Source organism: Alligator sinensis, unplaced genomic scaffold (assembly GCF_000455745.1).
Source record: "Alligator sinensis unplaced genomic scaffold, ASM45574v1 scaffold1008_1, whole genome shotgun sequence".
In the NCBI taxonomy this organism is placed as follows: Eukaryota; Metazoa; Chordata; order Crocodylia; family Alligatoridae; genus Alligator; species Alligator sinensis.
This window is the reverse complement of record NW_005842013.1, coordinates 220,002-233,601: the sequence shown is the minus strand read 5'-3', so window position 1 is coordinate 233,601 and position 13,600 is coordinate 220,002. Positions and strand designations below refer to the sequence as shown.

General features: G+C 48.8%; 1 protein-coding gene across 1 annotated transcript in view; it reads right to left on the bottom strand.

Annotated features, from left to right (window-relative positions):
* GDPD4 (glycerophosphodiester phosphodiesterase domain containing 4) overlaps positions 1–13,600 on the bottom strand; it is a 36,272-nt gene that overhangs the window by 3,350 nt on the left and 19,322 nt on the right. The window contains exons 6-12 of the mRNA XM_025202072.1: positions 9,600–9,693; positions 6,424–6,569; positions 5,031–5,113; positions 4,397–4,547; positions 3,424–3,645; positions 2,706–2,863; positions 729–876 (exon numbers count right to left, since the gene is read on the bottom strand). Coding sequence (XP_025057857.1) covers positions 729–876; positions 2,706–2,863; positions 3,424–3,645; positions 4,397–4,547; positions 5,031–5,113; positions 6,424–6,569; positions 9,600–9,693 — 1,002 coding nt within the window. The remainder of the gene's footprint in view (positions 1–728; positions 877–2,705; positions 2,864–3,423; positions 3,646–4,396; positions 4,548–5,030; positions 5,114–6,423; positions 6,570–9,599; positions 9,694–13,600) is intronic.

Genomic DNA, 13,600 nt, shown 5'->3' with positions numbered 1-13,600 from the left:
CCCAAATTTTGGTATCATCAGCAAATTTGAACAGGTTGCTTTTCACCCCGTCGTCCAAATCACTGATAAAGAAATTGAACAGCGCGGGCCCAAGGACCGAGCCCTGGGGGACCCCGCTGCCCACTTCCCCCAGGTCGAATATGACCCGTCCACCACCACCCTCTGAATACGACCCTTCAGCCAATTTGCAATCCATCTGACTGTGTAGGCATCGATGCCACAGTCGCCTAGTTTTTTAATGAGGATGGGGTGGTCGACAGTGTCAAAGGCCTTGCTGAAGTCCAGAAAGACTACATCCACGGTGACACCTGCATCCAATGCTTTTGTGACCTGATCGTAAAAGGCAATCAGGTTGGTCTGACAGGACCTGCCCCTAATGAAACCGTGCTGGTTGCCCTTGAGCATCATCATGATCTGTGGGTCAAGGGCACCCCCTTGTACCAGACTGCCTGGTATGAAGAGGTCAGGGTAGCTAGTGATCCCCTGCAGGGGACCTTTACACTGCCCCATATCCCTAGGGGCTGGAGTGTTCCCAGGCAAGGTGGAGAAGACAGGGAGCATCAGTGGTGAAGACCAGAGCAAGGCACCAACCCAAGGCAACACCTTGCCTTGTGTTACAAGGCTCCCCTCCACCTCTCCTGCCCCACCATACTGCATGGTGACCATGAACAACATCTCCAGTCAGGGTCTTTAGAGCCCCTCACTACTGGAAGAGCTTTTTGTCTTACCATAAGGAAAAGAGGCTGGTCAAGGTCCTTCAGGGAGTGTGCGGCGTTGGTGGTTACCGAGTGGGCACCAGCACACCAAGCCAGAGAGAAGAGCCACGGCTCATCGATGACGTAGAGGTTGGTGGTGATGTTGGCCTCGGCGTATGTCCTTTAAAACACCAGTGCATGTAAAAAACATTAAGGGTGCGCGGTTTCCATCTGGCACGTGCCAGGGAAGTTCTGGGTGGCAATTAGCCGGGGTGGCTTCTTGGAAAGGAGACAGAGTGGGAGCAAAGGGGCCAAGAGTTGCCAGTCAATTGATTATGTACAGACACAGGGTTTGTTCTGATTGGCCACATTAACAACGACTGGTCCTCTGAGGATAATCACATTTGAATGGCAAGTACAAGAACAGGGTTCTTTGTGTCTGCCATTCAAATATTACACACTTATATATGCATTTACACTTATATACATTAAAGCATAATGAAGGGATAGCATACATAATAAAATCAGAATAATACATGTTTTACAAGATATCTCTATATCTCTAGATATAGATCTATAAATCTATATAAGATTATATATCTATATCTTATATCTATATAGAAGATAGATCTGTAGATAGATAGCTATATCTATCTATCTATATCTATATCTAGAGATATAGATCTGTAGATGTCTTATATAGATTCAATTTATATGGGTTAATACATCATCATTAGCTGTTTCGTCAAATGGTTAATCGATTGCTCTACAGCCCAATGGGTCAAAAGTTTGCCTATAAGCCTGACCTATGAGTATCGATACCACTTTCTACTGATGTGTTTATGATCATCTATAAAACCTGCTACTTATATCTGTATTGTACTCAGTGGTCTACGGACCACTTGCCCAATCTTTAATCATTGCCAATCTGCCCCTGAACAAGGAGCAAGGCACTTGTTCTAAAAAGCTTTATTAAAAATGTCAGCCTTTGCTGCTGTTAAGTTATACTGCAGACGGTAGGACGCTAAATGTTAGTCACTCTAATTAGCATTAGAAAATGCTGAAGGGTTTTCCATTCTGAAATGATCAAGTGCTAGGATTTGGGACAAGTGAAGTGCATGCAAGGAAAAGCAGCAATTCCGCTCACTAAGGGAGAACATGTATCAGACCTGAGTTTTCTGGGAAAAAAGAATTGTTTGGGCAAAATAACGAATGAAATCCAACACCTTCACATGTGAGATTTTCCAAGACTTCCCCCTTACTAGAAACATGTGTTTGCTCTCCTCTAGCCAGCCACCAGAGGGGGATGGTTACTAGCTGAGACCTTACCGTGTCGTGGTGATGTTATTAAAAATGGGCAGATTCGCATTGTGCATAACATGAGACCTTCTCACGCGCTCTTATTTAAGTGCTGTTAAAACAGTTGTCTGGAGCATAGGGGAAGGGTGCAATCGAGCTGGATGCTGACAAAGAAATAAAATTATTCCCAATTCACCAAGAAATTCGAACACAAGCAGGTTGAAGCTTGGCCGTGGGCATAACTAGAATTAAAGGAGGCCGGACAGCTGTGTTGCTCATGTCACGCGTTAACATACATTGGGTTCAACACCTGCTGACTTAGGGACCAGTCCAAAACCCAGTGCAGTTGCTGGAAAAGCAGGGAGTCAGGACACCTGGGGCGGTTTTCAATTACTTCTACCATTCATGGTGGTCTTGGCAAAGTGTCAGTTAGCATGAGGTGGGCTTCAGCGGGGGTTGGAGTTATATGCCCCGAATCATACAGATGCCAGGTTCATTGCACATCCATACGGATGTCAGGTTCATCCCACCTCCATACGGATGCCAGGTTCATCACTCAGTCAGCAATGCATTTGTGATGGCACAGCCATAAGCGGGGCCACGTGTCTAAAACATACACCTCGGAGGCTGCAGAGAGGCAGCGCCACCCATCTGGGCTCTGCACCAAGCCCTGGGTTGCCTACTACATTTAAGGCTCAAGCTGCAACCTACCGGATATCTTCACTGGACATTTGGGTGTAAACCAGATTGAGCTTCACAATATTATATCTCAATAGCTCATCAACCGGGACCGTTCTCCCCACTGTTTGCTGAAACCCAGGAGCTACGGACTGAACAAAGGACCTCATCTCATCCTCCAGCCACAGGACCTGTGGGTGACAGCAACAGGGAGTGAGCTAAGGCTGACTTTACTCAGCAGCCCCTGCCTCCCGCATTCACAGATTCACAGAAATTTAGGGCTGGAAGGGACCTCGCGAGATCATCGGGTCCAGCCCCCTTGCTCTGGGCAGGAATACTGCTGGGGTCATTAAAACATGATAGACAGACCCAGGCAGACCCTCTGTGGCCCTTGTCATGTGATCCTTTCATTGTGGGATCTCACAGCATCTGGCACATGTTCATTAAGATTTGTGTTGCCTACCATGAATCTTACACTTCGCTCAGGGCCCTGCCTCACAACTAATAATGCCCATAAAAGCAGTGGTGCTACTCAATGAGCAGCTGGGCAAGGGAAGGATGCTAGAGTCCGGCCTTTGGGAATTATGTCTTTAAAAGGTGCTGGGTCCCTGGGGAAGTCCGTCAATAAAGCTGGATGAGCCACATCCTTGGTGGTGAAGTCAGTGGTGTGACACTGTTTGACACCCCCTCATGCCCTAGCTACACCTGAACCTACACATGGCACCAGGAAGGGAGAGCGACATCGTCATACCAGATGGGGCTTAATCCCCGAGTCGCTGATCACTTCCAGCGTCCTGTTGATCCACGTGTTCCTGTACGGATGCTGCTCCGGGGGACGGTAGAGATCAAAGATCACGAGTTTATTCTGACGCTCGGCCAGGCTTAAGAAATGACTTAGTTTGTAAACGGACTGATTCATGGCCTGTTTCTGTTCTGCCACTGACAGCGTGCCCATATAGGAGAAGGGTCTGTCCTAGAAAGAAACAGATACCCAGGGAAATACATGAATTCATCCTGGCGGAGAGGGCAGCATGCAAATAGGTCATACATCTCGATGACAGAAATAACCTGGCATTGTTGCTCCGCGGGGTAGAAGCTTGCACTTCCCTAGGGGGCTGCTCTACTTTTCGTCTCCTGCCCCTTGTCGGTATTAAGGTATTCTCTCCATTAATCCCTACTTAATATTATGAGCCCAGGTCTTGGATTCCTAGCAGCTGGGAGGCGGCCACATTCAAAAAACTGGGTCAGGACAATGAAAGCATTAGTGCGGCCACGCTGAGGGGCACCCAGGACGGGGAGACGTGGGTGGGCACACCTAGGGTCGTGCAAGCACTGCCACCCATTCCTAGCGGTGAAACTGACTAGCAGCCATCAATTTCACCGTTGCTATTAAGGAGCAGAAGCCGGATACCAAACCTTTGTGCAGTTCCCCCATGGATAAACCCCATCCCAGGAGCCGAGTCTGTGTGTGACCCTCTGGTCCCAGCAGTGCCCGCAGTGCAATGTAGGCTGGTCAGAGCTAACTCGGGGCCCAGCTTCTTGCACCAGAGGGTAGAGCTGCATAGTGCGGCCCACGGTGTCAAGGGAGCCCGTGAGCTTCTGCATAATTATTAAGCCACATCCAAACACTTCCATTGACTTTAGTGGGAGTAAGATGGGTGCCTGTCCTCAGCCACACCCTGTCCAACAGAGGGACTCGAGGAAAGCCCTTGAACAAGTCCTACCTCCAAAAACCACTTCCCAGCATTCAGGTCTTTTAGGGTGTCCCAAGAAAACATGGCTGCATCTTGAGTAGCATTGTGGGGAACGACTTCCTGGATGTTTGTGGTCCTTTTCAAGCTGCCGTCATGCATCAGGAAGGGAATCCCATCGTAACTAGTGCAAAGAGAGAGGACCGTTCACTGGGCAGACAGCTTCGTTCAGGGAGTGTAGCCAATTACATGCAAGTGATGTAAACAGCAGGCCTCCCTTCAGATCACCGTGCCGGGAGTAGAAGGCCTTATGGCCTTATTGGAGGCAATGTGGGTCAGGGCACTGCACTGAGACTCAGGAAGCCTGGGTTTTACTCCGATCTCTGCCAAAGGCTTGCTGACTTTGGAGAAGTCACTTCTCTCTGTGCCTCAGTGTCCCCATCTGTAAAATGGATGTAACGATCTTAGGGCCGGCTTCCGAAGAATAAACATGCGGTGACATTGAGCCAAATTCCACTCTTCCTTACACCAGTGTAATTCTGGAGTGGTTCCTGGACTTCAGCAGAGCAAATCTGGGGTCACTGTGACAGCAGAAGGCTTTTGCCCTTTACAAAACTCCCGCTCAAATTAAGCATGTAGGCATGTGTTTCCATGCCTTACCCCTTACCTAATAGCGACATCTGTCTCAAGCCCGTTCACCCCATATTCAATGGCCTTCTGAAATGACATCTCAGTATTTTCTGGAGCCATCTAGTAAGACAAGACACAAGGACATGCTGTGTTCAGAAGGTATCAAGGACTCTTTAGGATGCAGTGTTGCTTGATAACACATACACGCATGTGTGCACGTGCAATAAATCATTACTTTGTTAAAGATAACTTTGGCCACCAAGTGAAAACCTGTTCCACTTCCTTCCAGCTCAGGTACCATCAAAGGCTCTAAGATTCAAGATCATTTTAAAACTTGATGGAGGGCAGGGAAAGACCTAGTCCATAAAACAATTTTAAGCAATATTTAAGCAGAGTGGGAGCTCTCTTTCATGGTTTATGTTCCTCCTTCAGCCTCCAGCATGGAGGTGGATCTTCATTTCCCTTCTCACCTTCCCACACTCTTCCATTTCTCTGCTGTTAACAACATATCCACCCTTCCTGCTGTGCAAACAGAGGTTGATTTAGGTTCCTTCCTCTCATCAGCTCACACCCAGCTTCTCACCAAATCATGCCGCAGTGGCTTTCTTCCCTGCAGTCCCAGCCACCAAGATGTGAGTCCCATTCTCTACCTTGACTGCAGTCGCCTCCCAGCCCAGCCCTCCACTCTCCCATCTCTGCCCATCCCACCTGACACACTGCCACCAAAAACAGCCTCGTCCCCCACCTCGTCCTTTTTGGAGTCACTTCATTGGCTTCTCATCTTCTTCCATGTAAAGTTTTAGCTTCTGCTCCTCGCCTGCCAGGCTCAGCCAGCTAATACCTCCAGCGCTGCCTCCCTCTTTTGCCACAATCTAGGCCTACTCCCTGATCCTTTGCCCAACAGCCATTTCAAACTTCCCCCCTTGTCCCACCCCTTGCCCCTTTGCATGCTGAATGCAACATCGTAGTGGCTGTAAGCTTTGACTCTGAAATGCCATACTGCTGTAGGCAGACAAAGTTATTTGGGTATATCTATAATAGACCAACTCAAATAGTTGGAAAAATTCTTCTTTGCAAGCTTTCAGGTATATATACCCTTCATCAGGCACAATACTCGAACTTCGTCAGGCACAATACCCAAAAGCTTGCAAAGAAGCATTTTTCCAACTATTTCAGTCGGTCTAATAAAAGAGATCAGATTTAGCCAAAGAACGTTGTCTGCCTATGTCCTCAGACCAACACAGCTACAACCTATGCCCATGTTGCTGTAGGGATGCTGATGGGTCCTGGCAAGAAAAGCATGCAGGACTTTTCCGAATCAAATATGTTCCCCTCACAGACTCACCATGAAGCTCTTGGGGGAAAATATAAAATAGCAGCTGCAATCCACCTAATACAAGAACGAGACAGAACGCCTTCCCCAGACCTACCATTGGCGCGCCTCTGTGTCCAATGAGAGTTGGCTTGGGTCCCAGCGTCCCCACTTCTCTGATGCAGGGAGAGTACATCCCCAGAGGTATCAAGAGAAGAAAGACAAGGAGAGCCAGGTAGGGGCCAATAATTATCATCTGAACAACTAAAAGAATCCAAGAATTCAAAGGAGGAAGTTATTACATTTGATAAGATTGGAGCGTGCCTTGCAGTTTGTTTTATATCAATGTCCTATCAAAGAGCTTGGGCCAAGACTGATCATATGAATCATCGACTCCTCTTCCCCCCAACTGCCTTCTTTCCTTTATTCTTCATTTTATCACCAGATAGTGCCACAGGCCAGGCCAGGAAAGGAGTGTTGCCCTGTGGCCAGAGCAAATAGCTGGGATTCAGGATGCCTAGTTTATGCTTTGAGGTCTGCAACTAACTTGCAGTGTGACCTTGAGTAAGTCTCGATCTCTGCCTCAGTTTTCCCAACTGTAAAATGGGCATGGCGAAATTTACCCAACCTCAGAGGAAAGGTCCTATTTTCAGGCTGGACATTAAATTATCAAAGTAATGCCAAGCGGTGTTTTAAGTTTCACTTGCATGGAAAAGGAGGATGCTGCAGCCGAGACCTCCATCACTCTGCACCTGAGGGCAGATGCTTGCCTTGCAGGTCAGGCTGTTGTCCATCCTTTCCTAAAGCTGGGGTCAGTTCCAGTGTGTTAGAGTGGCCTGCTCTGGGTCCCAGGTCCTTGGGTTTCCTTGGCCTCTATGGCCCGGGTATCTGCCTCCATCTTTAGATGCTGTGTCAGTGGGCAGCAGCCATTTGCTCCACCACAGATAAGCTACTGGCTCTTAAAGCACTCTTGTGCAGATATCCCTGCCAAGCGCATGCTGCTGAATGGGTGGCGTTGCGTTTGCAAGTCACTCGGGAAGCATCTGACTCATGCTCCTATTGCACCGCACAAGCTGTCTTCAAGCCTACACTGAGGCTGTTCCACCTGCTCTCCCCTCAGCTGAGGGGCTCCAGGCACGAATACTGAGCTGGGAGACAAGGATCTCACGTTTCCACTCCCTGTACCATAATTTGGGGTACAAAGGAGCACTTACTCAGACACTTGGCTGTCCCCATGAACAGTATCAGGGAGAGCTGCTAAGATCAGTGGGTCTAATGATGGCATAATTAAAATGATATGATAACATATCATGGTAGCAGTTATAAATATTAATTTGCTTTATATACCACAGCTAATTAATGCTCACAATTCCTCCAGGAAGCAGGCAAATGCAAATAAAATAGCTGGAGAAACTGAGTCAGAAAGAAAGAGACCGTGCTAAAGCCAGAAGCTCTTAGCCCCTGGACTTTTGCTCAAGTGCCTAAGCAGTGGGTCCAACCTTTTTGTCAGGCATGCCGCAAATTAGCCCCACACCCTCTCTGAGCACCACTCTGATTGCCTTTCCCTGCCTGATCTCCTGCTCTGCTTGCTGTCCCCTCCCCAGTCGTCTACGTGCCCTGCAGCCTTTCTATAGCAGCCTTCAACTCCCTGAAGCGTGGTTGCAAAGGGGCAAAGGGGATGGAGTTGAACTGTTCTCAGTGGGGGCAGATGACAGAACAAGGAGCAATGGGCTCAAGTTGCAGCAGGGGAAGTTGAGGCTAGGTATTAGGAAAAACTTTCACACAAGGAAGGGTGTGAAGCACTGGAAGAGGTTACCCAGTGAGGTTGTGCTATCTCCATCCTTGGAGGTTTTTAAGTAGCAGCTCCACAAAGCTTTGGCTGGGTTGATGTAGTTGGGGCTGGTCCTGCTTGGAGCAGGGGGTTGGAGTAGATGTGACCTCCTGAGCTCCCTTCAAACCTCATTGTCTATGATTGTATGCACAGAGGCTGTCCGTACCACTTATGGCACTCGTGCTCCTGGTTGGCCACCCCTGGGCTAGACAATACTTCCCTGAGCAATAAATAAAGGAAGGCAAATCACTTCCTTAGCAGCTACAGTGCTCAGGCCTCCCCACATGCACCATCTCAGTTGCCTCCTTCATGCTTATTGCTCTTTATACTAAGGAAAATCACTGTGGAAAGGGAAAGGACTGCTGGTGCTGAAGCTTGAAGTGCAAAGCTGCAATTGCCCCTTTGTGGTAATGTGCACAGGGGACTTGCAAACATGACAGCACCAGAAGGGCTAGAGCCAGAGGCACGCGTGGGTTGTCCTAATGCCTCGCACACCAGGTGGCTTTTCAGTGTGTGCCATTTTCTTTATGCCAGGAGCAAAGTTCTCCCTAAGACATTAGACTGCTAGTTAATAAGAGTCCATCCTGCGTCCAACTTTGGTTGGCCAAGCTGAAGATACAGCCAAGGCCCCAGGGGAACCTATCATTAAATCACCCAGGGACGGACCAGGCAGACATCCCTCACTTTGATGATGGAGCTGAAGAGGAGGAGGCCTTGCTCAAAGGCCTGGAGGAAGAGGAAGCTTGTAAACAGTGTTTATGGGTCCCTTGAGAGGAGGAATGGGGAGAGAAAACATGCCCATCTTGGCACTGTGGCTACTCGGATCCCTGTCTGGCCACCTGCTGATTCTGCTGAGCTGCTAATGCAGCCACCTGTCACCAGAGGAGCAGCCCAGAGAGACACTGCACCCGGCAGAGCCGGGCAAAAAAGAAGGGACTTGGACCCTGCCTCCCTCCCCAATTCACCTTACCCTGAGGGTCTCCCATGAAAAAGGCTTCCTCATTAGCCCTGGCCTGTAACCCCTTCACTAAGGTCTAATAGAGCTGGACCATAGGGGAGCGACCTAAGGGATGCGATTGTAGGGCCCAAGTCTTGCTGGGTTGTTCAAAGGCCCCGCACAGCTGGGGCGCAGGTGTCTGCAGCAAGGACAACTCAAGGGCTGGCGCTCCTATGCGATCATGTTCCCACATGGTCATAAACATGTGACAGCAACAGCATCCCTGAGCCAAACTGCACTGGTATGGGAAATGTTCTTGCTGGAAATGTCTACCCAGGGCATTGGCATGGGAAGGGGAGGGTGTGGAGGGCCTGGGCAACCACCTTCCAAGAATGAGACCCCTTGAAAGACATCTGAAACCGAGCCATGCAAACCCATTCCCCATTTCTGAGAAGCGTGGCCTGTATCCCCATCTCTGCCATGCACACAAAACAGAGTCGAGGACACCCCCACAGACCTCCTGTACCTTTTCTATCCATCCGGACAGCATGCAGAGCCACGGGCCAGGACAGAAAGACCATGGCTGCTATGGCGCCAACGTGGAGATAGGGAGCTGTGACCTGGTAGGAAGACAAAGCATTGCTGTGAAAAGCTGCAGAAACAAATAGTTCCTACTTAGCCCTCGTATGTTTGAGCCCTACTACTGATAGGGCCAGTCGAGCTATCCCTCCACATCCAAGGGTCACTGCTAAGCTTCTTCTCCAAGTCCACACCTGGCTTGGGTGCATGCAGCACCTCTTGGCAACCTTTAGAAAATGCCTCTCCCCTTGATTTTCTGTATCCCATGGAGGATCAGCTGTTCCAGCCAAGGAGAATCAGCGTGATCCTCCCAAATCAGCAAAAGCTAGTCCAGGAAAGCCAATCACAATACTGTTCTTCCCCCAAGGGCTCATTGTGTGGTGCTGAGCTCCCCATTTGCTTTTTCTATGCTCCCATTGCCATAGCATGCAAGTCCAGAGACCACGTTGCAAATGTCACTGCTTACTAAGATTGGGTGGCCATCCTCGAGACAAGAGGAACATAGAGCTGGAAGGGGTCCCCAGGTCCATCAAGTCCAGTCCCACTCAGGTAATCACTAAGCCAAGGAATCCCTAAAATCATCACATGAAACCCCAGTACACCACTGCAAAGCACAAGACCCAGGACCCCAGGTACAGCTCACAAGAACCCACAGCTGAGAGCCAAGGGAGTGGAGGGCACTGCCAATGTCTTGCCAGAAAGAGGCTCCTTCCCCTGCACTGGAGAGGAAAACAAAACCCACCCCAGGTCCTTAATAACGTGGCCTCAGAGTAAAATTCCTTCTGGCCCCAAATGTGGCGACTGGTATTACCCCAAGCAGAAGAAACAAGGGTTTCTAGCCAGAAACCTGAGGTTTCTAAGTATTTGGGTGTACCCCAGTCCACACCTTCCCCGTCTTAGTTGTGTCTAATGTAGAGCTTGACTGCAAGGCAAAATGGCATCCCCCGTTCCTCCAGTATTAATGAAGGGAAGAAAAGATTCCCTCCTGCCCCTCGCTGTGGATCAGCAAAAGTCCTGAAGCATGGGATTAGCTACAAGTCGACAAAGGTATACCCATGACCAGGGCCTGCACTTACTTGATTCCCAATACTGCACATGCTGATTGCTTAACTAAGAACCCCTTGTCTTATCTTCCCATAAAGTTATTCAAACCGGTTCAGGTTCTTTGGCCCCACTAACCTGACTGAGAAGTTCATTGCAAAACTTCATGCTTTTGATATCTGGACATCATCTAGCTTCCACTCAGTAGCCAATTTGTGGCCATTTGATCCTGTGCCAGGGGTGCTTTACATCCTAAAAACTCTTCTCCCTCCTTAATATTCCACACTTGAATGTACTTGTAAAGAGTGATCTTATATTCTCTAAAGGGTAATTATAGTCCCAAAATGAGTGATGACATTTAATCTCCAACAGTACAATCACATTAACTAGTGTCATTGTAATAGCTCCAATTAATCCTGTTTGCCCAATCAGTCCTCCAGGGGGTTAACCCTTGAGACCCCTTTGAAGCTCACCATTCTGTGATGTTCCTGGTCTAATTCATTAATAGTCTGCAGCATAAATTTGCAATGCACAAAAGCCTTCACTCCTCTTCATTCAAATAAAGCACTTGGTCCCAGGCTTTTTAGCTCCATTCCACTTGGATTCAAATGCATTTCTAGCTGTTTCTTTATTTTTAAGCTTCAAATTTGTGACCTTGGGAATCTTTCTTGCTTTTCCAGCACAAAATAGCCAGCTGCTGTAATGCTCATGTCTCATCAGCTGACTATTCATGAGGACCGGCTGTCGCCTGCGTAAATGAGTTCTGACTCAAAAGGATAAACTCTTCAAAGGGTCAGAAGCTTCACTGCGCGTATCATGAATATACAAAAGTGGCCTGGAAATCTCACAAAACTATTCTCTTTTGCTTTGCCCTGAGAGGGTTAAGTTCTTCACTGCGATGTATGCCGGTGTGACTCCATGGAAGTCAAGGGAGTTGCTTCTGCAGAGAACTGGAAAAACGTAGCAGAGCATCTACCACTTTTTCTTTCGTGCTATTCTGACACTCGGTCCATTTTAAAACCTGGACCTGCCGAAATTCACAGTAGGAAAAAACACTATCCAAGCTCAAAATGGTTTTATGCTGCATTTTTTTCTTTCCGTTAGTCCAAGGCTGCCTAACTGGTGGCCTCCAAAGGGTTCACCTGCAGCCTCCAGGCCCCCAGCTCCCTCCATCACTCTCCTGCTGCTGCCTTCAGAGTCTCCAGGCTCCCCCTTGCTCTTTCAGCTTCTGTCTCCTGCCCCTACACCTAAGGGTGGAAGGGCAGAGCAGGGCAGCCCCTGGGGCTGAGAAAGCCCACAGCCAGAGCACCCTGGGGATCCAGAGCATAGGTGCAGCAGCGGGGAAGCCGGTGGCATGGGAGTGCTGGCACAGTGCAATGGGGAAGTGCCCACCATGCAGCATGGCAAGGGGTAGGGGCACATGACCTGGTGTGGCATGCAACCAGGGGGCATGCAGCCCTTGCATCATGTAGCCAGGGGATGTGGACAGGCCTGGGTTAGTCCATACAATAATAGCCAAAACCAATGCAAATCCACGGAGTCACTCCATCAGCTGCAGCGCTAACAGACCCAGCCTCAAACTTCCTACAGAAGACATTGTCTCGACATCTCCAAACACCCTTTCAAATGCTGAGCTCAAGTTTGATTCCAAAACTGGGTAGGAGCTGCTGCTGAGGAAGCTTATTTTTACCCATTTCTCCATCTCTATATCTGGACTCGCAGACATTTGATGGAGAGTAACTTCTACAACAGGTTGGGAAATGCATGAACCTCTGGAAATTCTCCCTGGAAAATCAGTTTCCACTGGTTTTACCAGGGCAGAGAGGTGACACATCAAACAAAATCGCACCAAATGAAAAAATGCTAAGCAAAGTGGCCGCATGCCTTAGCACGACTGCCGTTCTTCCAAAGATGCCAACCCTCTGTGCCATTATCACTGTGCTGGTGGCACGGGCATGCATCTGCACTCAAGAATGGAGTCTTTTCACCCGTAATGCTCGTTCAGGCTATTCCTGGACCCTGACTCTTTGTTCCCCACTCACTCAAGGCCATAAAGGGCTGAGCTGGGCCAGCTTTCCTGCAATTCTTTCACCCATATAGAAACCAGGAATAGAAAGCTGTAGCAGTAGAGGAGGAGGATGGGCGGTTGGATACATATAGACAAAGTCAACACAGCGCAAGGAACCGCAGTTACTGTAAGGAAGCTATTTTTAGCTATTCAAGTGTTTGTCCATAATTATCCTATTTCTAGTGCCTCACACACAACAACCTGATGTGTGGGCAGGTGCTCAGAGCCTCGCTAATTAACAGCTGTCAGACAGCCCTGCTAAAATGGGCATCTGGCCTCAATGCATGTGCAAGGGAATAGCACCGGGGGAGAGTCCATACAGTCCCCAGGTAACTGCTCTACATATTTCGCCAATGGGAAAACATCTGAAAGAAGCTGTAGAAGCTTCCTGATAACTAGTGAAGTGCGCTTGGACCTGACCGGGATGTTGTACACTAGCCAGAGGAGAGCATGGTTGAATAAAGTCCAAAATTCAGGTTGGTAATCAATAGAGACAATGTGGTGGCAAAGGCAGCGAGACCCTGAAATGATTTGGGTCTCTCAGGTGGAATAAAACAGCTCCAAATACATCCAAGGGGTGAAGTCTCTCCTCTTGCTTTTTTGGGAGCTCCTGACCACAACCGTGTCCTTGTAGAAGACAGCGGGTCTACTGTGAATGCCCTCCACTGCCTTACTACATGGGCAAAAGTGACCACTGCTACGAAGGGTGTCTTTGCTAAGGGATGGTATAAAAAAACTATGGTGCTAAGGTCTCAAAATGGGGACCCATCACTAGGAGTCCAGGATGGCGGGGGTGGGAGACAGGGGGCAATTCTTGCACTGGTGGAAATACAAGCATT